This window comes from Manduca sexta, chromosome 23 (assembly GCF_014839805.1).
Source record: "Manduca sexta isolate Smith_Timp_Sample1 chromosome 23, JHU_Msex_v1.0, whole genome shotgun sequence".
Lineage (NCBI taxonomy): Eukaryota > Metazoa > Arthropoda > Insecta > Lepidoptera > Sphingidae > Manduca > Manduca sexta.
Genome location: NC_051137.1, coordinates 13555927 through 13581828, shown reverse-complemented (window position 1 = coordinate 13581828; position 25902 = coordinate 13555927). Strand labels below are relative to the sequence as shown.

Genomic DNA, 25902 nt, shown 5'->3' with positions numbered 1-25902 from the left:
TATTTATGTATTTTTTTGATTTTAAATGAGATATGATGTACTTTTGTAAGAAGTGAGCTAACATGAAAGAAAATCACCAGATTTACCACCATACTATTGTCGATGTGGTGTCTATGAGAATGATAGGTTGTTTGAAGTATGTTTACTGCCGTGGAATCTATCCAATTGGCCGAAACTTAACAGCAATTGCAACATTGATGTCTGAGACATTTGCCTTAGTGAAGACTACACTAGCAACAAATATGAAGCCAATTTACACTCCACTTTCTGACAGAAAAATGACTACGGCCCCGCAACGACTCATGATTAGTATGATGAGGCTACTAGTAAACTACACACACTGATGTACTACTAACTAAAATCCATAGTAGATCTCGTTTATGATTAAAAGTCTAAGACTGCCTTTGAGATCATTTAGAGATCTAAACAAGACCGTTCTCTGGCCTCTTTTCTTTAAGATTTACGGCGCATTTAGAACGGGTATTTGAGGTGTTTATGAAGATACTTACACCCTATTCACAAACAATACTGTGAGGGTTCACAGTGCGCACAAACGCAATCGTTTTCTTTGGCTTCAATTCAGTTGGTTGCCATCTAAACAATCTAACAGCTGACTGAAGTAAAGTCATATGTTAATATAAACCAATCACAGCACAGCGTTTTATCGTAATCCTACGCACGGCGAAAGTTTTCTTCCCGAACGACCTTATCATAGCATTGCTCTGTACTTAAATAACACTCATATTCACAAATAATACTATGTGCCCGAACGCAGTGGCGGCAATTTCATAGTTTCGTTTGTCCTTATTTATCTGATATTCAACTGTAGTAAAGTTCTATGTTAATATAAGCCAATCACAACGTCGCTGGGCCTTCGTGGTTCAAAGACTTATGTCGAAATGATTGGGAAACAGACTTATTATCGCAACATGGCTTGATACTTTGCTAAGTAACGTTTGTGAATACGAGCGAAAGTAACATTCATGAATACGAGGCAAAGTGACGCTCATGAATACGAGGCAAAGTAACGTTCGTGAATATATCGAATGACATTAACTTTTGCCCTAATTGACCCCGATGATGTGATGGTGTATGAAATGTGCAGTGGGTGTCTGGTTCAGCTACTCACTGGGGTCCTTGACAGCGGTGATGACGAGCTTGAACCCGTTGGCGTCAGTGCCCCAATTGTCGGTGACGTACTTCAGCGTCACGAAGTTGGATCGCGTGAACAGCGCGCCCACCTGCTGCTTGGTGTTCCGGCATGACAGGTCGGCCTGAAACGATGCTTATGTTAGGAAGAGGTACATATATCTTGAACCTATTATAAGTCATAGAGGAAGACATTGACTAAACCCTAATGATTAAAACAGAGTGGATTAAGCTACCGAGACTAGTTGAACCAGGCGTTTGAGAAATAGAAAAAAAAATTTACCAGTTTCTAGGTTTTCTTAAAACTAGAACTACAATGGTAAAGTAAGCACTACTTTTCGAATAATTATAAAAGATTTAGATTATAATTATAATTTTTTGTTTAAATAACCCACTTAATTATAAGCAGATGTTAATGTAGTTAATTGTTACTTGTAGAGTCGTTTCCGTAGTTTATTTTCAATTAAGGCATAAGTTTAAGGAAGAAAATCTAGTCTTAATGTAATTTAGTCCTTAAGTATTGTTAATAATTATCGTGTTCTGTGCTATGCCTTTTCTTTTATATAAAAAAAGAAGAAACACGCAAATGCGGATAGCACGCACAGCTTAAAACAAATGACAGCATAAAGATCAGAATGTTATTAAGATTTATATGAAATCGAAAACGGAATCCATTTCAAAAGTATATCACACTGATCGGTCAGGCCTGAGCAATATTTACGTCATCGAGCGGGGCTTAGTGAACGATGCTCGCTTTATCCCCTTCATAACTCAGTGAGAACGATCGGGAGGACGTGACGCGGGTCCTACACCACCCTACAGGACCGAACTAAGGGTGTAATTGGGGGACAGCGGGGGTATGACCCACCAATTAGATTATTTAAAAACTATACGCAATGGTTATTACGAAAATGCGATTGAATTAAAAAAATGTGTTTATTGCATTTTCGTTATTCTAATCAGAATTATGATAATGTCATTCAAGATGTCTGACAACTGTATAATTATTAGGCATTACTTGAATGTTTCAATGAAATCATCAGGTTTATTTCATCTCTATATAATAAATTATAATTGACTGTGAGTTAAGTCTAATTAAAAATTCTAAAAAGTAATCGATGTTTTTAATTCCAAAAAATAATTAACTTCTAAGTCTCTTTAAGAATGTCTTACGTAAATAACTCATAAAAAAATATGCTATGACGATAACAATCTTAATAATTAAACAATTAAGAAACGTTAATGTCTTTCACCCTATAAGGCTAGTATTACATTACAAAGACGTGAAAAAACTAATATTAAAGGTGAACACGAACTATTCATTAGTCTGAAATATAAATCACAATATAACGGAAAGGAGATAAAAAATCAATATTCCTTACCGGTATTCATTATTAGAGTCTGGTCCATCGATAGCGCCTTAATAAAAGGACAGAATGAAGCAGACACTAGAAAATCCTTGAATAATGTTCTGATTAGACGATAAAGCACAGCACGTGCCGTCTCAGATCCAACTATTCATCATCATAAAAACGCTTTAAAATGCAAAATAGGTCCCGGCGTAGAGCCTAAGTACGTGCCTGTCTTCCCTTCCTATCCTGAATTTTTACTGGACTTTAAGATACTACACTCGCTGTTTTAATAAAGCCCCCAGTTGATATTAAAAATTCTCCAGTATTAGAGATTACGAAGAAATTAAACGTTTAACCCGCCTCTTGAAATATGAATTTAATTAAACACCGAAATTAAACCGTAAAGTGTTGTGATTTGTGTTTCAATTTCATTGGCATAGATGCCGGCTGTTTGACTGAGATAGTTTGGTATAGTGAGGAAACGTTTTGTGTTTATTGTTTTAGTTGTGTTCTAAATTAAATTTTCAGTTCAGTTCAGAGTACTGGATGTGTTAAGTTTGGAATTTTGCTGGAAATCAAACTAATTGAAGGAATTCCGTATACTATTGGCAACGAAACAGTTTATATAACAAGAACCATTTCTTAACTATTATTCTTGATAATTTGTTGTTACTGCTTCGTTGTTGTTGTGCACAGTTTCCACGAAGATAAATGCTTTCTTTCCAAACCAGAATATAGTTTTTACACAAGAATGGCATTTAAAAAGCGCAATATTAAATGTTCCTTTAAACCAAATTAAATATGAATCAAATAAGTATACATATTATATCTAATTAAAGTCAAAAATATTTCATCTCTAATGGAGTCTAGAGTTACACAAACGTCCGAATTCTTATAATAAATTTGCTCGCGGCTCCGCCCGCGTTATAAAGTTTTTCAAGCTAAAGTTTTCCGTTATAAAAATAGTAGTTTCCCGGGAGCCTATGTTCTTCCCAGGGTCTCAAACTGTCTCCATACCAAATTTCATCTTAATTCGTTGGGTAGTTTTTGAGTTTAACACGTAACAGACAGATGCAGCGGGGGACTTTGTTTTATTATTTAGAACTTTTAAGTGAAACAATCCCGTCATACATCATTGTTGCATAACTTTAACCGTTTACGCAGCGCAGGCAACGGAAGCTCTCAAAACTCATAATTTTCCCCGTTTTTGCAACATGTTTCATTACTTCTCCGCTCCTATTGGTCATAGCGTGATGATATATAGCCTATAGCACTCCAGGAACAAAGGGCTATCCAACACAAAAAGATTTTTTCAGTTCAAACCGGTAGTTCCTGAGATTAGCCATTACTGCTCCGCTCCTATTGGTCATAGCGTGATGATATATAGCTTATAGCGGTCCACAAATAAAGGGCTATCCAACACAAAACGAATTTTTGGTTGAAACCGGTAGTTCCTAAGATTAGCCATTACTGCTCCGCTCCTATTGGTCATAGCGTGATGATATATAACTTTGAGCACTCCACAAACAAAGGACTATTCAACACAAAAATATGTTTTCAGTTCGAATCGGTAGTTCCTGAGATTAGCCATTACTGCTCCGCTCCTATTGGGTATAGCGTGATGATATATAGCCTATAGCACTCCACGAACAAAGGGCTATCCAACGCAAAAGAATTTTTCAGTTTGGACCGGTAGTTCCTGAGATTAGCCATTACTGCCCCGCTCCTATTGGGTATAGCGTGATGATATATAGCCTATAGCACTCCACGAACAAAGGGCTATCCAACGCAAAAAGAATTTTTCAGTTTGGACCGGTAGTTCCTGAGATTAGCCATTACTGCCCCGCTCCTATTGGGTATAGCGTGATGATATATAGCCTATAGCACTCCACGAACAAAGGGCTATCCAACGTAAAAAGAATTTTTCGGTTTGGACCGGTAGTTCCTGAGATTAGCGCGTTCAAACAAACAAACAAACAAACAAACAAACAAACAAACAAACTCTTCAGCTTTATATAATAGTATAGATATTTCTCTATCGTAATAACGTGATCTTCAAAACGTCGAAGATAAATAAAAATATGAAAGATTAAAACGCAATATTGACTTCTATTCATTTCTTTTGTGCTCCCTGTAATATCAGAGCATTCAGTAGCTCCATCGAATCGATAAGTCTTGTTTATTTCTTCAGACGTCCAATACTCATATTTCAAACTTACGTCTTCATGATTACGTTCTTTTTGTGTTAGAAAATGAGGTATTTTGTTTAGTAGTTATAAATTTCGACTAAGGAGTAACGGTTTGAAAATAATAGATCTTTGTAATACAGAAATATAATCACTGATTAATTTAATGTTTTAATAGAGGTACGGCAAAGTGAACCCTAATGGTAAATGGAATGGGTCCAATAGAATCGCGACTGACGAAAGATGATTACCCCTCGACAGTCGACACAATTATGTCGGCCTGTTGGAACCTGATAAACACATACTGATTCTGTAACACGACTTGACTATGGCGAGTTTTAACACTTTGTGTACAGTGGTCGCTATCAGGGCGGATATAAAATATAACCTACCACCAGCAATAAGATACTGTAAAGAAGGTATATCTAGAAATAGAACGTCAACGCTACAATTTAGACGTAATTTATTGCCTGACGTTCCTGCTGCAGTAGGAAACGCAATCTCAGTTGTAGTAATAAATCTGGTGCATCCAACAAATAACGAATAGTTTTGGGTCTAAATTTCCGTTGCGACCACTAAGAACTTAGATTTAAATTCAACGGAATTACTAGATGACCCTTGTGTAGTAATGTAATGTGGAGATAGCCTAGTTGGTTGTGGAATGGACTGCCGAAACGAATGTTCGCAGGTTCAAAACCCAAGGGTACACCTCTGACTTTTCTAAAATTATGTGTGTATTCTTTGTGAATTATCACTTGCTTTAACGGTGAAGAAACACATCGTGAGGAAATCTGCACACCTTAGAAGTTGTCTATAAGAATTTTGAGGGCGTGTGAAGTCTACCAATTCCCTCTAGAACAGCGTGGCGGACTAAGGCCTAATCCCTCTCAGTACTAGAGGAAGCCCGTGCCCAGCAGTAGGACAGTATATAATACACGGCAGATATTATAATTTATATATTATTTTCGTGTAGTATGTTTCGATATGCCTAGTTTTGTTTTTTCTTGATGCCAATCAATAGAGTGTATTTTCCTGCCACTAATATAATATTAATGTACATTGTCTAATTTATTTTTATTAATTATTTATTAACATAAATGCCAATTTTAAAATTAAAATATCTATTGGCTACGGAAGTGATCGCATTTACTAGGTGATCTAACATGACAATTACAAAAAGCATGATTTCTTAAGTTAACGCGAATGCTAGACATTGAAATAAACTACTTTTGAATTATACCGCAGTTTTTATATTATAATTTTCTCACGACGTTTCGAAGACTTTGCAGCCTTCGTGGTCACGGGGCGGACTGCGTGTCTTCGATACTTCAGGAGAAAATTATAATATAAAAACCGCAATATAGTTCTATAAGACATTTTGAGGTTTGGATATTTGTTACAAGTTAAAAAGCATTAATACTTAGCCGTCTCTTTAATTTTAAACTTCCGTACAACATCTAACCTCAAGCGAAGTTTGGAGCAGAGATTTCAAGACATGTCCATAGCGACCACACGCAAAGACAACCCGAACAAACAACAAAGAGGGTCCTTACAAAGAGCTCGCAAACATCCCGAGTCCGTTAGAAGTTTCATAAAACCGCGAGACGGAGGTAACTTACATACAGTTTACTTGATTATGTATCGTATAATATATATAACAAGCATATACATCACTGCTTCATCCCCGAAGGGGTAGACAGGGGATGAAACCAGAGCCACCTGCTTTTTGCCATGAATGTTCCGTTCCATAATGTACTAGCAGACGAGCCTATAAGCATATCGGACACAGATTCCAGTTTTCGCCATAAGTTTTCCGTCGCATGATGTGATAAGGGCGAGCCTGTCATCATATCGGGCACAAATACCAAACTCCAGGATGATACTGAGAATAAAAATCCAATATCACTGCTCACCCCGGGATTCGAACCCAAAAAATCAGCTTTGCAGTACTTTCGTAACACATCTACGACACCGAGCCACTAAGGATATAACTATTGAGGTTATTTCAAACGTAATGAAGTCTCTACCGTCTTCTAATGTGCAGTCGACGTTAAAAATTTCACTCATGATGCAAAACGTTTTGCCAGTTTGTACTATCGATCTCAACAGCTCCTTTACGGAGTCCAGAAGTAGACAAATCTTATAAAATCCATACGAAATTTTGTGTTCCTAGACCAGCAAATTGTGGTGGAACTATAATTATTTGCAGTTCTGGCGATTTGACAAGAGGGCGTTATATGCACTAATTGTACCGCCACAAAATCAAATCCAGATCCATTCTATTCTGTTGTGTTAAGACCCAATTTTCAATGCATTAACTTTGACACGTTAAGTTTTTAACTCTGGTACGTTTTTTTTATTGCCAAATGATTCGTCAAATGATATTTTTATTTTCGGAAAGCAGTTGAACAATATCACGTCTTGTGCGTCAATAAGTTAGAGGGGGGGGGAGGTTCCATTATGTGATACGTAATTCCCTCTACTCTTTGGTACGTTAAACTAAATACTGACTAAAGTAAATACTACTGAATATCTTTTCATATCTAGAAAGCATCGCGCATAGTGCAGTGTACCAATCAATACTTTGTAGTTTGGGCGGGTTATATTTAGTACTCGATCAGGTAGCTAGCGTAGTTTTGGTGGAAACCCATCCATAAATAATCAAGGTAAAGGATTTAATAATATACTGGAGTGAGCTCGCAAATATTACTTCGTTTAATTTATGTTAGATAATTTATTTATAAATAGTTTTACATACTTAGTTTTAGGTGTATGTCCCGCCAGTTCCAATTAGATATATTCTGTAATAACTGTATGTTGAATAAATAAATAATTCTGGTAGCTGTTTCTCGTCGGTAGAACATTCGTACTGTACTCTGTATCTAACAGTTGGTCATTACTTCCTCTATCTAATGCCAGTGTGCTTAAAGTTTGAGGTTTGATTCCGATCCCTAGGTCGACCAGCAAGTTGAGCGTGATTTTACATTGTGGGGATTGGAAGCTACCAAGAAAGTTAATAGCACCAAGCGACCAATCCTTCGAAGCCAAAAAACTTTTGCAAAAATACACGCTGTACTAACTTCATTAAGAGAAGAAAATAAAACTTTCTTAAAAGGTTTAATGCAGTAACTGTCATGGCAAAATAATAAATCAAATACTATGTCAGTGAACGAAGATTCAGCATTAGTCAGCTTTAGATTCCTCAAGTTAAATCTAGCTCGCAAGGGAATGCTTTAAACATAACGTTACGAGCCGGAACCAAACTATACAGGTGGCCGCAAACTTCCCCTTTGTATGCGACAGAATTCAATTTAACTTGGCAATTGTTTCGTCCATTGTGGTCTGATATATTTATTTCAGGACAATGGAAAAATTATTTATCGTCAGCCAACCGTTTAATATAAACCTTAATGGTTTATGGTTAAAATGGTTTGTTTTAGTGTTCAATTGCTTTAAATTCAACCAATTTTTCACAAAGAAGGCGAAAATATTCGTACGATCATGAACTATTAAAATGTTTTCATTGTGCCTTTCGAATAGTTATATTCCTTTCGATTTTCAATAATTACGAAAAGAAAAGAGGAGTTAGATCTTTTTTGTAATTAAAATGTATTAATTAAAACCTTCGTAGTAGATACATAGAAAATAAAATACTTATATATACTCAACATATACAATTAAGTACGATTTTTAGTAGATATATAGGAAATAAAACACTTATGAATATACATATAAAATTTAGTACGATTGTAAGATGTATTAAAAAATGTATAGCAAACCATCTAACATTAAAATGATCGCCTGCCTTCCTCAGAAATAAGCATGAAGGTATAAAAGAAAATAATAACAATTTTCAGATTATTATACGCAAAAGTCACGTAACAGCAATGTTTGCAAAAATTTTGGCAATAAAAGTAATGTCGGCTTATGTGAGATTACATGAGAGAAAGTTCGCGAATAACTCTAGATAGAGAGTAAAACAGCCTTCATAAGTTTCCCAACATAAGCCATAATAACCACCATACTAAAGAATTTTTGTTTCGTTGTAACAGAAAATATAAAGAAAAAATAACATTGAAGAATAAAATACATTTCAAGAAGGCAAAATGCCTCGTAATACTCGACACTTCGGGAATTCCCGGGTGTTATCTACTAATGTGCATACGAAAATGTTATCGGTGTGACATTGTTTTACTGTTGATTATCATTCAGATATACGAAATTACCAAGACGCAATTTCAAACTGAATAGTACGGATGGCAATTAAAATATTCTCGAGCGGAACGTGGAAGTTACAAATGCATTAGCTGACCGAATTTCCTTCCTAACCGAATTTCGACCACGGCGGCCAATCTCAACGGAGATTAGCCAAGTACGCAGGACGTATAGTGCACAAGTGTGTGCTCAATACACAAGCACTCTCTGTACCTTATATTCCTTCCTTACAATATGCAGAAAAGAAATAGACAAATCCAGCCCTATCGTTCTTAATTAAATCTGAATCCATGGCGACATTACGAATGCAACGAGATTATACCGTGGAACAAACAGCGCAAACACGACGGGTCGCAAACTCACTCCGACTGCCGGAACTCCGCGTCTTCGCAACAAACGTCGCAACTTCAATTTGAATTTAAAATTCACGAAACTTCTTCGTTAATTGTTCAGTTGACACCTGACATCAAAAACTTCTGCGGACTCGTTTGATTTAATCTTTTGATTATTTTTAACTTTAGTTACCAGTCGCGTATATTTAAATATTGAATCATTAGTATATAATAACAAGATTTCTTTTCGCAAACTCGTATTTTTATTAAAAAATTTGGGAATTTCGAAAATTTATAGCAAAGAATATTGTTTTGGCTTTGGATCTACAAAAAGTTTACTTTTTAATAGAAATTGCTACTATCATTTTCATATTCTGCCACAGCTTGATTTCACAGCAGACGAACGTAGAACACAATGAATAATGTTATTTTAAAAGCTTTTATGACAGTTGCGTTCGCTTGCACTGTTTCCGCTTATTTTAAAAATAGATTTTTAGTTCCTTCTCAATTTGGGTGAAATCTGTATTATATTTCAACCAAATTTTTTATTTTTGCTTGGAATGATGATGAGCTCGCCGTTCGCTGGATAGTAAGCGAAACGACCCCCCATAAACAATAGAAACACCATCCAACATTTTGAATTACAAAGTATTTTTTGGTATTCCACTGCGCTTGCTATCCAGAGACATAAGATGTTAAGTCTTATTATCTCCAGTAGTTACACTGGCTACAATGTCCTTCAAACCGGAACACAACAGTGACTACACACTGGTGCTTGGCGGCAGAAAAAGACATTGCGGTGGTACCTACCCAGGCGGATTCTCACATATGAGAGACCTACCACCAGTATTCAAACCATTTAAGCGTTAGTGGTTAATAAATATCTTTAAGAACTTTAAGATGTAAGCAGGATGAGTAGAATATTGCTTATTCATTATCCTAATACTTTCTGTCTCCTTACTTCATGCGTATGCAAGAAGCTGCACAAGTCACGTCAAAAGCAATTTAAATGTAAATTATGAAAACAACGAGGAGCGTGCGATTAATTGTTGTTGCTTTTGTTTGATGTACTGCACTGGTTGTTGACGGCATTGTTTTTGAGACTTTGGTGTCGTCGTTTTTCTTTAAAACTTGAACTGCTTTTGTAACGACTTAAAATAAAATTATAATAAACATGTAAATTATTGCAGATAAGGAGAAATAAATATCGTCCAAAAGAGCAATGAAATGATACGGTTGAATTTTTCAACCATCATTTCTATGTCATATGATTGCACGAGGCATGTGTTTAAGTTGTCATTTCTATCTGCCATAAATGCTTTAATTAATCTTAGATTTTTGAAGACGCGAATGATCCGTACGTTCTAAATTGTTTAGACACGAATATTTATTAAATTATGTTTTAAGCGTCAAAATATATTTAATTGCAAAATTCTATTTTATAACTAAGTAAATAGTACGTTTCAATTAATCAAATGAATTCACCCGACATCTTGTTTAGTGACGTCATTTGAAATTAATTGATTTCGCGTTCATTTATCTAATTTCTTTCGTTGCGAGGTGTCCGATTATCCAAATGGATTAACGTTGAATTGTGTACTCCTGGCAGCCATTAGTATCAGCGTCTTTAATGAATTGCAACGGTTATAACACAGCAGGGAAACTTTTTTGCTTATTTCTGATGTTTTATGGCCTTTTGTTAATTAGACTGTATTAAAATCATTTTGTATTCTTGATATGCTGTATAGAAAGTGATTGTTCATTCTCTTTATTTTAGAGGTTTTTGTTTTCATTTTTACATACCTATATATTCTTAAAAAAAAAAACATGCATATAAAAATATAAAAAATGAATGATCCTCCGATGGCGAAGCTCAAGACCTAAGATCAAAAGTTATTATTATTACTTTAGACCTTTCAAGATAAATAATAAACAAGAGATGTGGAAGGTAAAATGCAGGATAATAGTGAAGAGACAATAAATGATGCTTTATTAAATTGTAAGTCTCAAAATGTATCATCGATTTATTTATTTCTACTGCCAAAGAGCAGTATACAACCATTGTAAATTCTCCATATCAAGAATATTTAAAGTAGTAAGGCTGGTAATGTTTGTTGAGTTAACGTGTGCGAAATAGAGCCACCAGATAGTTCATATTTCTGATTGGTGTAGTTTTTGTATAGATGGGTGTTTACCATGAAGTAATCAATTTGCCTCTCATACAATTATATATTTTATAAATAAAAGACAATAGCTAAAAGACAATGAATATAAAGACGTTTAAAATAAAACGTATTTCTCAAAAGTATTTAACCAGATGCATTTCCAGACAGCAGTCTGTCAATAATGGAAGGAGCGGGTAATTTCTACAAGGAATGCCTCTGCCGGGAACAATGGGAAGACGGAAAATTCCGGAATAATTTTGCTCCGGAACTTGGAGCTCGCCCAAATTAAATATGATATTAATGCTAGTAGAGATAAGTGGCAACGAGTTTCACAGTCTAGCTCTAAAAGGAACACGAATTTAATGACATTTGTTTTTAGAGAATACTAACTTTGCTTCTGAAGTTGGTTATCTTTGGTGAATCCGTTTTTAAATGAAATGCCTTGGATTGTTTTCGCTTGTAATTATTTATGAAGCCTTTGTAATTCATTAGATATTTTATTCGGAAATCTCTTGTAACATTGACAACGCGATTAAAGTATTGAGATATCTTGATCAGAAGTGGTTTAATAATTTTAAGTAATTTCCCTATAAATGCTAGGGAAAAAAAATTACTTTTATTGTGATTCCTTCAAAATACCTCTTTTTCAACTTTGTTTGATAGCTAGGGTACTGCCCTGTCTAGAGTTAGTACATTTTCTCAAGAACCTTTCTAAATTATAAACACAGAAGCTGGTTGTCAGAAATTTCTATCCGCCCAAATAGCGACCACCGTACACAAGGCGTAAAATCCGTCATATTTGGTAAGTGTATCGCATTCCCTGATCAGCCTGTGTAGGTATATCTGGTTTCAAATACTAGCCTTATTGTTTGAACTGGCGAAGAAAAATCATCTCTAATCAGTCAAAATTAAATCTGGGCCCCACTCCATTTACCATCAGATGTAGTAGGGTCACAATATGGTAGCCGTATAAAAAAACATAATAAGTAACTGACCTTTGGCGGGGCGGTGGCGTGAGCCCCATCGTAGACATACAGGTGGTCGTTGCAGTCGAGCTGCAGCAGGTCGAAGTGCAGCATGAAGCGCTGCAGGATGCTGTGAGTCTGGAAGGTGACAGTGCAGTCCAGGTTGCGCTCGTTCCTGGACCAGAGCACACCGCCGTCCAGCTTGCGATACTGGCGCTGTAGGAAGTGGTCCTTGCATAGTGATTCCATATAATCTGGGGACAAGGGCATTGGTTATTGTTTTTTTAAGATAGCGATTCCAGTAATATGACTTGCAGCAACGAATGGATAGTCTAAATCAAACTGAAGGTAAACAATAATTAAATATGAAAAAATCAGAGGCTAAATACGTTAGTTTCTTGTGCGCCTTAATGATTTGTTGTTTTTGCCTCGTCGATATTCATAGTAATAAACTTGATAAATGGTGGTTTACGGGTGGTAGATCTCTCATATGTGAGAGTCCGCCTGGGTAGGAACTACCGTAATGTCTATTTCTGCCGCCAAACAGCAGTGCGTAGACACTGTTGTATTCCGGTTTGAAGGACACTGTAGCCAGTGTAACTACTGAATATAATAAGACTTAACATCTCATGTCTCAGAATGGCGAGCGCAGTGGAATACCAAATAACACTTTGTAATCCAAATTGTTGAATGGTGTTTCTACTGTTTATGAGCGGTCGAATCGCTCACCATCAGGCGAACGGCAATCTCGTCTCGTCATTTAAAGCAATAAAGTTTAACATAATTACATTTCACCCTACATATCGTTCTCAAATATTTTCTTCCGTTTAACATCACTAAACCACTATCAGGGCATTACGAAAGGAATTTGTTATCATGTCACTTTCACACGCGTCTGTGCTATGATTGTAATCTATTGGAGAGCGAGATCTTCGTATCGTTTGCTGTTGATAGGTTATCAGTGATCTCGGATTGGACACAGTTCCCGGGCGTCTCAGAGTGATTGTGGTTTGGTCTTTTTAAAATGTGAGTTTTTTTTATATTATGTGTGTTTGGAGTTTAGTTTGTGCGATTAATGTGTCGTTTAAGTAGTGTTTAGGTTGTACAGTGCTTGTCATCCAGGAATTAGAGAATGTTAAGTATTTTTGGAAGTGTGTCATCCGTCCATCAAGTATATTGCCCTCTTTAGAATCACGTAGCCTTATTGCTCTTCTACTATTCTAAAGTGCATCGATTTGAGAATACTCAATGGAACTATCTAAGTATATAAAATAATAAATAAATATTATAATTACATGAATATTTTCAATGCTTCTACATATGTCTTTTTATCTCAACAAAGAGGCGAAATATTTTTTTCCGTATATTGTCTTTATTTTGATTTCATTTTATTTTTTATATATATCTTAAAAACATTAACGCATATATAAATATTTAAAGATAAATGAATCACCTTCCGCTGGTGAGGCTTAAGACCTAAACCATGGGTGGTAAGTGATTCAAAGAGAAGAATCTCCTCACAATGCGTGCCGTGTCCAGCAGTACTGTCTTCTGCATCTGGCTTTTGACCCAACGATCAATTCAGAGCCTTTGGAGTTGTTTTGATTATTTCATTGTTTTTAATAAGTTTCTTAAGAAATTTAACATTTTATTATGCTTTAAACATATCTCATTCTCTTTCTTCGTACTACTTCATCTTAAAATGTTCTCTCCTTAACCAGCATAAAATGAATTCCAGGAGCAGCTACGGCTTCCTGATCACACTGATCGTGCTCATCACCGCGAGCTCCACAGCACCGACTCCTCGGATCTTGAACACGTTGGTGTCAGGCATCACCACAGGCCTGGAGGTGCCTTTGAGTGTGCTAGCGGGGACTGGGGTTGGTACTGGAGCACTCCAGCTTGTAATCAACGTGCATACGGACAGTAATGGGAATATAGAAGTGTTTACTAACTAACGAGTGGACTATATAAATGAACAATTACTTTCTAGAATCTATTTAGATAAGGAGTTGACGCTTCAAGATGGAGGTAAAATTTACGTGCATGGTGTACCAGTATTTTGTAGTAGATGGAGCATTATTTAAATAACATTGTATGATAAGCAGAAGATCAGTGTTTCTACTGTTTACCGAGGTTGTATTTCGTTTCATGATATAATCAAAGGTGAAAAGTTGATGATACATTCAAAATTCAAATATTCGGATCGAAAGGTAATGTTTTATTGGCCGAGCTGTGGATTAAACACGGGGCATCCAAGAATAGCAACTTATAAGATGTGCCTCCAAATGAATGTGCCAATGAATTCATTAACCAAGAAAATTTTTAAAAATCCGCATAGTGGATTATGTCTCACGTCACATTCCAAGATCTAGATGTTTTCAAACAAGAAATGATTTCATGGGATTCAATGTCTTTATATATTTTACCTAGCTAGGCAACCTACTCGCACTAGCACTGTGTAAATATTTTTCTTTTATTTAAGGTTTCATATTTTATTAGGATATGTAATATGTATATTAAGGCTCTCTACATAGAGAAAATATTTTAATAGTTACTCATAATGAAATTGTAGTGTAGTTCAGTCGTAATTTTCAATTTAACATAATGATTTCATGATTCATTTATTTATTAAGCCATGTATCAAGGTATTATCACCGCGCAGGTTGCCAAACGTGTTAATCTATGACGCGTGACCTTTATTTAACAAAGTCAGTACATTGGGGTAAAAACAAAACACGATTGATATCATCGGGCAATCTCGTGCGATCTAACAACATTGCCAATCATGTTAAGCGTCACCCATTGCCTCGACTTCATTAATCTTTGTAATACAAGGCTTTAGACACCTGTCTCACCGCCAAAGCGATACGTACGTATAATATAGATACCAGCGACAAAGGACGACATTTTCCAAAAGGGAACCCGGACATATAGGTACGTCGTTCCAATAATAATTAAACTTAACATAATATAAGAAAGGGAAGCCGGTAGGAATCGAGTTATATGAACGCTTCGCCACTGATAGATACAAAGTGTTATCTTTAAGCTATAAACAAATGAGAAAACGCAACGCGATGATCTATTACTCATATGAAACAAGTGTCTCACTGAGTGTTCTGGGTTGTGACTATCATACAAGCGACGCCAAACCATTCTGTTTATATGTGGAGGTACAGTTCTCCATCGCAGCGACAGTACCTTTAAATATGAATTTCTAAAAAACGTATCTCACTCCCTATAACATATGGGACGGATGGCGAAAAGTGGATGCACTAGGTGCGTCTCTGTCTAGCCTATCGGGAATAAAAGGTATATATGTGTAATGCTGTCTACCCCTTCACGGATAGAAGGTATATGTGTATATATATATGCGTATCTCTTTTACTCGAACGTATCGCAGCTCAATGAGAAAGTAATATCCAGGCGATTCTCGCACACGGTGGGACAAGTACCTTAATCATTAAGTAGTTCTGCTGCTCTCATTTTACATTCAAAATGTTTTCGGCAATGCAGATTTCATTTCATACTCAGGAACAGGGGAATACGTCATACGTATACTCTCGTGTATCTAAATTATCATAAGTGTTATCCCTAACAGCCGTTTTCAATAGACGATCTCAATCTCAATCGAAATCTCAATTTTCAATCCGATTCCAAGAACGAACCAAGTAAAATAAGTCTTTATAAGCATGTCAATAAAACTTCGATCTAATTGGTATTTGAAATAGATCGAAAAATTCAATTGGGATGGTTAATTGAAAATGGCGGTAAAACGTCACATAGAGCTTGTCTATGTTTGGAAATGTATACCTCATGTTATAAATTAGTCATCAATAGGAGTTATTGTAGTTTACTCATATAAGTTTCTGACGTAAGTAACAATTAAACTATTTGTCAATCTAAAATCCTCCTTATCATGATGTAGAATTCATGATATGAAAAATAGGATTGCTGTATTGTATACAAGAATTTTTATTATTTAAAGCATATTTAAATAAAAGTATTTTACGGATGTTATCACGGTTTTTTATATTATAATTTTCTTCTGACGTTTCGAAGACTTTGCAGCCTTTATGGTCACCGGGGGGACTGAGACTTCGTTCGAAAAAAGTCAAAGTTATGTGAAAGAAACGTCAGGAGGAAATTATCTGAGGAAATTATAATATAAAAACCACGATAAATCTGTAAAATAGTTTTTTTTTAATGTCTAACATTTGCGTAAACATGAGAAATAATTATTTACTATCGTTCATCGAAGTAACTGCGCTTACGATTACATTTGCCTATACTCGCAGCCTATATTTAATTATTACTTATATTTTTAATATTAATACGTTATTTATTGTAACATTAATTGTTAGAATAAGTGTTCTTTTCTTTTTATATTTTTAATAAATGTGTTAAGTTCTTGCGTTTTCGTTTTTGTTATTCTAGACAGTGATTACATATGTGTAAGTCCGTATGTTTGTATAAGTTAAAACAAAACCTTTAAATGGATTTAGACTAGCAAAAGAAAATAAATACACGTCGAATTAAAAACCTCAACCATCAAGTGTCAACTGGCGAGAGAGGATTGTTGTCTACGTTCTATCTGGAAGCCACATCACTTACCATCAGCTACTATAAGATCACTGAGCATTGCCCGTATAAAAAAACATATATTAAACCTACACATAGGCCAAGTCCTAGATCAAAATCTAAGCTACATTTTACTCTAAAACGCGACAACGCGACGTTTTTTACGGAATATCACATTTGTCAAATGCAAATCTCTACTTTGTAAATAAAATGTAATAAAAAACATTAGATTAATACTCTAAGTAGGTATATCATTTTCTTTGTAATATTTATTTGTGTGTTATTTATAGTGAAAGAGCTACATTTCAGATAGCTTTGAGTTGGAAGTGGGTCACTCCGATCGGGGTGGGGCCTCTTACAGATATGAGACATGAACAGCTATGTATCCTATATGAAGTCGATTTTATTCCCATTTTCTTCGGATTCCGTAAACATTTTTAGCGTGATTTGCCCAATTAAGTCTACTAGTATAGCTGGACATCACGAAATTTAACATCGAAAATACTTTTTTCTTTTTAATTTTATTGTTTTGAATGACGAGACGAGCTTGCCGTTCGTCTGATGATAAGCGATACGGCCGCCCATAAACAGTAGAAACACCATCCAATACCTTGAATTACAAAGTATTGTTCGATATTCCACTGCGCTCGCCATCCTAAGACATGAGATGTTAAGTCTTATTATGTCCAGTAGTTACACTGGCTACAATGTCCTTCAAACCGAAACAGACCAGAGACTACACACTACTGCTTGGCGGCAGAAATAGACATTGCGGTGGCCCCTACCCAGGCGGACTCTCACATATGACCACCTACCACCAGTAACTTTGGTTTGCATTTTTTATTTTATTTATGCCATCACCTGATGATAAGTGGAGTTGGGTTCAGTTCGACTAATGACAGAGAATTATCTCTCGCGAGCACACACTTACGTCAACCTGTTTGAAACCAGATATACAGAGACTGATCCCGGAACGCGACACATTAACGAGGACCACTTGTGTACGGTGATCGCTATCTGGGCGTATACAATACGTCAAAAATATATTATATACTAGCAATTATCCTTGTTTGTCAGAAACAAATTATACTCTCTGCAAAAAATTTTAAGTGAGGTTTAAAATAGCAAGAAAACTTACAGAAGTCGATTCCGCAAGTAATTTTTACCGTCGAAACAATCGGTGCAAGCTGATTTCCGCAAATTTTGAAGCTCGATAGCTTTTGCTGGTGGTAGGATATATTTTATATTCGCTCGGATAGCGACCACCGTACACAAAGTGTTAAAACCCGCTATAGTAGCCCACGTAAGTATCGCGTTCCGAGATCAGCCTGTAAATATCCGGTTCTAACAAGCCGGCATAATTCTGTCGACTACCGAGGGATAATCATCTCAGTAAACTCTTTATCTGTTTAATCCGCTTAGGTGCAGTGGGGTCGTATTGCCGCGTCCGTGTAATAACTCTTAATAATACAGGTCTACGGCCCATAGTGGGCCATCGAACCATGCATCAGTGTCGAAGAGTCCATACAAGCGAATTCCTACCGGCTTCCCTTTTATTATATATTAAAGCAAACTATTAAAATGACTGATATCATTTGCTGATAAATAATTAATATTAACAGCATAATGGTTTAAAATTTGATTATAGTTATTAGTATTATTGCCGACATTTTGTGTAGGCTTTCCTTTCGGAAAATTTTACTCTTCGCCACTGCCATGCATAGTATTAGCTACATCGATATATGTACTACGTACTAGATTTGGCGTTCCGAACATTCACTGTGTTCAACTGAAATTAACTGCAATCCATTCAAACTGACCTTAGTATGGTCAATATTGATAGCTTGTTGTGTACGGAGTGACGCTCATGATATAACTCGCGTCTAAGTGTAAACCTAGATGTGAATAAAACATATTAGTCAAATAAGTAAAATTATTTGTTGTTCAAGTGAATAAATAGGTTATAACAGTGACGTTTTGGTTGCTGTTTTAGTTCAGATTTTGAACAAATAGTTTAAATATATATGGACGTTCGTGTCTATAGAATATACGTCAATGATTAGCTATTATTATTTTGATAATTACTTTCCAATACCAGAGTAAAATACAAAACCTACATCATAAAGATGTAATGCATCAAACTGCGGGCAAATCCGTAATCTCAGTGTCAGAAACAGACGAGGAAAATGAAGTGAGTAGGACGGGTATATCTGCTGTCTCATTGTAAATTGCCCATGCATTAGGGGAACCTGCCTTGTTAAAGTTTTGAGGTTATTGCAATTATTGTGCTGTAGAACATGTAGATAATACCGATAGAAGTTGTATTAGGTTGGCGTGGAGTTCTAAGAACTAAATCCGGCAAGCACAGGCCCGTGCCCAACAGCGAGGTTATATAATATAGATGGTATTACTTTCAGACATAGGCCAATTTAATATTTACAATAGATAGCGGCGATAGTTCAATTGGTTTTAAAATGAACTGCCGAGACGACTGTCGGCAGGTTCAAAAGCCAAGGGCACACACCTCTGACTATTCTAAAATGTATTCTTTGTGAATTATCGCTTGCTTTAGCGATGAAGGAAAACATCGTGAGGAAACCTGCATACCTGAGAAGTTCTCTATAGGAATTTCAAGGGTGTGTGAAGTCTACCAATCCGCACTAGGCCAGCGTGGTAGACTAAGGCCTAATCCCTCTTAGTAATAGAGGAGGACCGTGCTCAGCAGTGGGCAAGTATATAATACAGGGCTGATATTATTATTATTACTTTCAGAAATAGGCCAATTTAATATATTACAAGTCTAATATCGTTAATATATTATTATGTAACTTGCGGATATTTTTCATACTTGCACGGCAAAGTGACTCCACTGCACCTGATGGTAAGTGGAGTGGGGTCCAATAAGATGTCGACTGACGAGAGATCATTACCCCTCCGCAGTCGACAGTTATGCCGGCCTATTGGAACCGTATATACACAGGCTGATCCCAGAACGCAACACACTTACGTGGTGGTGGATTTTATAGGTCTTATATGAATGAAATAAGGAAAAAAAATATTTTCGTAATTTAAAAGCCTAGCATAATCTGCTTATATAATTATCGTAGATATTATAATAACTAGCTTTTGATCGTGGCTCCACTCGCGTGAAAGGAAATGCCGGGAAATGTCCTAACAAATATTTATCCGCGATAAAAAGTCTCTTGTGCCATGTAAGGTTTAAAACTACCTTTATACTAAAATTCATCGAAATCAGTCCAATGGTTCAGCCGTGATAGCGTAACATAGTGGCTTTCGTATTTATGAGTATGGATTAAAGAGTTGGACTGGTAAACTTTTAGATTATATATATACATGTTGAGTTTTCCTAATTTGGGCTTACATTATAGCTATAAGTTTTATTTAAATTATTGTAATCATACTGTTAAGTCTGCTAGAAAACCTAATAAATAAAATAAAGATAAATAAAAACTACCCACCCTGTATATACGGTGCGCACTGACCATACAATACTGACACACTGGCCTGATTCCCCCTACCCACCCGTGGGGAGGCATACATTACGTAAATATATTCCTTTTTAAATTGTGTACCCCATTGTTGTTTGCACACCTCTTTATTGTTATTTGGACACTGCGCGAAATTCGTAGTAAAAGTAACAAAATGATTTTACGGAACATGATGAAAAATACTAGTTTGAAAATGTTGTTTTAAAATAAAATTAATCAAATAAAAATAGAGCATTATAATGTAAAAATTAAATTTGATATAGTAACTTTACAAATAATTTGTAGGTGTCTCATATGTGAGAGTCCGCCTGGGTAGGTACCACCGCAATGTCTCTTTCTGCCGCCAAGCAACACTGTTGTGTTCCAGCTTGAAGGATATTGTAGCCAATGTAACAAGTGGACATAATAAGACTTAATATCTCATAAATTAGGATGGCGTGCGCAATAGAATACCAAACAAGCTTTATACTTAAAGGTGTCGGATGGTGTTTGTACTGTTTATAGGCTGTCGTATCGCTTACAGGCATCCGGCATCAGGCAAACGGCAAGCTCCTCTCGTCATTCAAAGCAAGAAAATAATAATAATAATTTTTGCCCGCAAACTTTGCTAAAATAACATTTATAAGCTAATTTTTTTACGTGGACTGAGAGAAAATACCTCAAATCAATAGGTGCTTAAATTAGCACGACGATCAAATACCCAAAAAAACAGAAACTGTTTAACTCCAAAAAAGTAATTCTGTAAAAGGATTTCCACGCGAACAAAGCCGCGAACAAAAACTAGATGTCATGTATTCAGATTACCATCATTTCTGTACTTACAGAACCCTAAAACCTCGGGCGTTTGGAAATATTTTTTGCAGACATTACACCCACGCCATCAGCAACCGAAGCTCTGAACCCCATTTGGGATATGATTCCGTCTGAAAAAAGGATTTTTTCGGAACATGACCTATATGAAAGGCTGATTTTATGACTAAATTTATGAAATAGGAGCTTTTGCTCGCGGCTTCGCCCGCCTGTAGGAGTTCTCCGAGATATTTTTTTTTTCGACGTACTTGATATGTATCGTTATATTATGACCAAATTACACAAAATCATAATAAATTGTAGCCTATGTTATTCTGATGTATAACCAATATTACTGTAAAGTTTCATCGAAATCCATTCAGTAGTTTTTTCGTGAAAGAGGAACGAACATACATCCATCCTCACAAACTTTCACAATATTTATTAGTAGGATTTTAAACAATATTTGTATTGTGTATACGAAGGCTTTGAGAAGAGTATATTAGCAATGTTGATTAAATAAAATTTCATACAAAGCTAATTTATTCCGGAACTTATTTTGCATAAATGTCTGGAGTCCCGAATATTCCCTTCCCATCCTAATCCTTATTGTCTTCCTTAATTAGCAGCATCACATTTTAATATGCCTTCACGGCAAAGTGATCCCTCTGCATCTGATGATAAGTAGAATAGAGTATAATGTCGACTGACGTGAGATGGTTGTCCCTCGCCAGTCGACACAATTATGGCCGGCCTGTTTGCATGCATATCTAAATAGATACCGAAATCGGTAGGAATTTAAATGCCTTAAGACGATGGAATGCATCAAATGACGCACTTAGTCATGGCCAGATTGTGCTCTAAGACTAATTATGGTATCACAGTGACCACTTACCATCAAATAATTAACTGACTTACAAAAAATGTACAACAGATTCAGAGACAATCACGCAAAAAACGGAAACCGACAGAACAATTCATCAACGCAATGAAAAACGAACTCAAAATAATCATGACAATAAAGTTCAATTTATGTAATTGAATTTTTAATAGCGAAGTTTATTGGCAGTAAACGTTTATTATTTTGTGCCATTTTGGGAATCCAATGTTTCGGTCCATGATGGGATTTCTCAAGTTAGATTATTCTAAAATAAAGTTATTGTCTTTCTTTCTATATAAAACGGCCTGGCTCGACCGGGGTAGAGCCTCAGTTTTAAATAAAACTGTCGTGAAAAACTTTCTGTTGTGTTTTGCATAGTGCAAGAGATTTTCGGAAGTCTTTTTTAGTTCACGGAAAGCTACCCCACTACACTCGACAGTAAGTGGAATTAATGTCGACGAGAGAAGATTACCCCTTGTCAGTCGACACAATTATGCCGGCCTGTTTGAAACCGGATACTCCCCCCTGATTATTGATATATGAGTCTAAACACTCGATTACTCTCCCTTATTATTTTTGTCTTCCTTAAGCCTGACAGTGTATTGATATTGAGAAGTTGTGGTCATGGATGGCGAAAATTTACAAATACGATTTTTTTTAATAATGATAAACTAATTATTTATAGTTTTGTTCACACGATATTCGCCTAATCAATTCTTGGGAGTGTCGCACATTGTAAAGTGAGCCAATTACTGGACCATGGTACCGCTTGAGAACAAGTAAAATTCTTATCTCGTTATAAAAAAAAAACATTCCACAGGTCATCTTAAAAACTTTTAAAAACCTCAACTATTTAGAAGAAAAATTACGTAAGTACGCAAAGTAAATTCGACCATCAGCGAAAGCTTGCACTGAGTACAAAATATTTACCAGCACCATTAAAAAAGCTTTTACGGAGACTATCGCATAACGTCTGCCTTCCACTCATCCTAAACGAAGTAAGCGCACCCTGTAGGGGCCAGAGGGCGGTGTGGGGGCGCGGGACGAGGCCAGAGGGGAAGCGGGCGCGAGGCTATCGACCCGCCATTACCGCGCGGTCGTTCACCCCGCGCCCCGCGTAGCTCTGTAGCTCCGTAGCGCCGTAGCGCCGTAACTCGTAGCCCCGAAATAAGGAAGAAATAGCCGGTATATCGGTATCTTATTTACTTTACCACGAACAATGTAGATATTAGAGCCTTTACTCGACGCTTTTGCGCGATAAAAAAGCGGTTTTCAATAAAATGGTTTTATTTATTGTAGCGGAAAGATATCGCTATTGGAATTGGAATGTTGAAGGGTTGGAGGGATATGCGCGTTCTTATATAGGTATGTAGGTATGATTTAATATTAGCCTTATATTAAATTGCGATATTACTATTTCCCCCACTAACGAGCATGTATATACCTCGCATCAACCATGCTAGATATACGCAGGGTAGAAAACATAAATATACATTTTAAACTCTTAGATCTTAATTTGTCCTTTCTGTAGCAAGAACAGTCTAAACGTGTAAACAGGTTCCCGGGAATCGAACGTAACACTTCCATCTCGGTAGTTCCACACGCACTAATCTATCGCTGCTTCACATGCACTGCTTTATTTTAAGACACAAATTATATTAAACATCTCACTACCGTATAAATTTACTAAACAGTTGCACAGGAAAACCGACTTTATTCCTATAGTTATAAGGGTGTCTGTAAAATTTTTATATATATTTGCGAGGATATAAATGTTTAGCAGCTATTTCGGAACGCAAATGGATTGCGTTAGGACCCGCAGCGGGGTCTGGTCTGTGTTAATCTCAACTCTAAAGATTTCACGTTATATTATTTGGTTAGCTTATTTATTATATATTTGTTTTTTTTTTATTTTTGTGAATGACAAGACGAGCTTGCCGTTCGCCTGATGGTAAGCGAGCACATAAACAGTAGAAACATTATCCAACACCATTTACAAAGCTTTTTTGGTATTCCACCGCGCTCACCATCCTGAGACATGAGATGTTAAGTCTTATTATGTCCAGTGGTTACATTGGCTACAATGTGCTTCAAACCGGAACACAACAGTGACTACACACTACTACTTGGCGGCAGGAATAGACATTGTGGTGGTACCTACCCAGGAAGACTCCCACATATGAGATACCTATCACCAATAAGATTGATTCCGTAATTGTTTAAAAAATAATTCGAATAAGTAATGGACAAGGATAAAAACAATTTATTTACTCTACTCAATTTATTTACAGAGCTCTATTAAAAAACGCTGTATAACCGCCATTTTCAATAAACGATCCCAATCGCTTTTTTCGATCTATCTCAAAAATTGACCAATCAGGGGCCTTATTCTCTATCCCGCACGTTATTTTAACAGTGCGTAACAAGCACGTAACACAACGCATCATGTTTAGGACTATAGAAATTTGTCTTACAGAATACGCACATTTCTCGAAGATAACATGACACAGCCGCCTTACAGGTTTACACTATCATACAGAATAAGGGCCCAGAACGAAGTATTTTTGACATGCTACAAATAGAGCTATTTTGATTGGTTCATTTGTGGAATCGGATTGAAGATTGAGATAGGGATCGTTTATAAAAACGGCTGTAAGTATGTCATAGTTATACCCTTTTTATACCAGTAGCGAAGGATGACATTTTTCAAAAGGTCACTCGACGCAAAAAAGATTGCTTTAGCTAACATATCGTGGCAAATTTAACAGAAAACAAAAACTAAGGTAAACGGAAATAAACCTACAAGGGAAGCCGGTAGGAATCAGGTTGTATGGACGTTTCGCCACTGTTACCTACTTAAAAGACTATTACAAAAATTAGGTTTTAAAATTGTTTACTAAGTTATTCTTTTTAATTTATTCGCTACCTAATTTTTTACACAAAAACCTAGAGTATTTTATCTAAATGTAAAAAAAACACAATTATTTTGAGTAAATGTAACAATTATTTAAAGGCATAACATGCACAAGTTCAAAGTTTTAGCAACAAAATATCTACAATATAATGTCTCATTGGATGTACATGTGCATAAGTCCGCTTACACGACATGGAAGGGCTTGTGTATACTTCGAGTGTGTGCGTGTCGGTATACGAGAAATTCGCAGAGAACTCGTGTGCACTCGCCCTAACCTAATCAAAGGTCCATATAAAGTGCGTGTAAGCGTCCCTCTTAAACACGAGGCGATGAGGTCACGTCATACGACCTCAATTTATGTCCCTCACGTACTCTGCGGATTGGGAGCGGGGCTCAATTTTCGATTATGAATTGATCTCCACTAATTTCTTTGCATCGTACTAGTTGGTATTGGCAGTGTGTTACAACTCAATAATGTCCATAGCCGCAACGATTGACCAATACCATTAGAGTACTTCGAAATAAAATAAAAATAAAATACTTTATTCATCACGTAGGCAAACATAGTTGCGCTTATGATAAGTCAAGGTACGTGAAAATATTTAATTAATACTTAGGTCCCTTATATAACTCAAGACATTTTATCATTGCATTTTATATTGGACATAAAATAAATATACTTGTGTTAATACTGTTGGTAGCATATATGTATTCTGCGTATCTCGTTTAAAACAGGCCGGCATAATTGTGTTAACTGGCGAAGAATTATCTTTCGTCAATCGACACTCTATTTAATAATATCAGCCCTGTAATATATACTTGCCCACTGCTGAGCACGGGCCTCTACTACTGAGAGGGATTAGGC

General features: G+C 36.2%; 1 protein-coding gene across 1 annotated transcript in view; it reads right to left on the bottom strand.

Moving 5' to 3' along the window:
* LOC115445345 overlaps positions 1–25902 on the bottom strand; it is a 66916-nt gene that overhangs the window by 8622 nt on the left and 32392 nt on the right. Inside the window, exons 3-4 of the mRNA XM_030171579.2 lie at positions 12395–12618; positions 1130–1274 (exon numbers count right to left, since the gene is read on the bottom strand). Of these exons, the coding sequence (XP_030027439.2) occupies positions 1130–1274; positions 12395–12618 (369 nt within the window). The remainder of the gene's footprint in view (positions 1–1129; positions 1275–12394; positions 12619–25902) is intronic.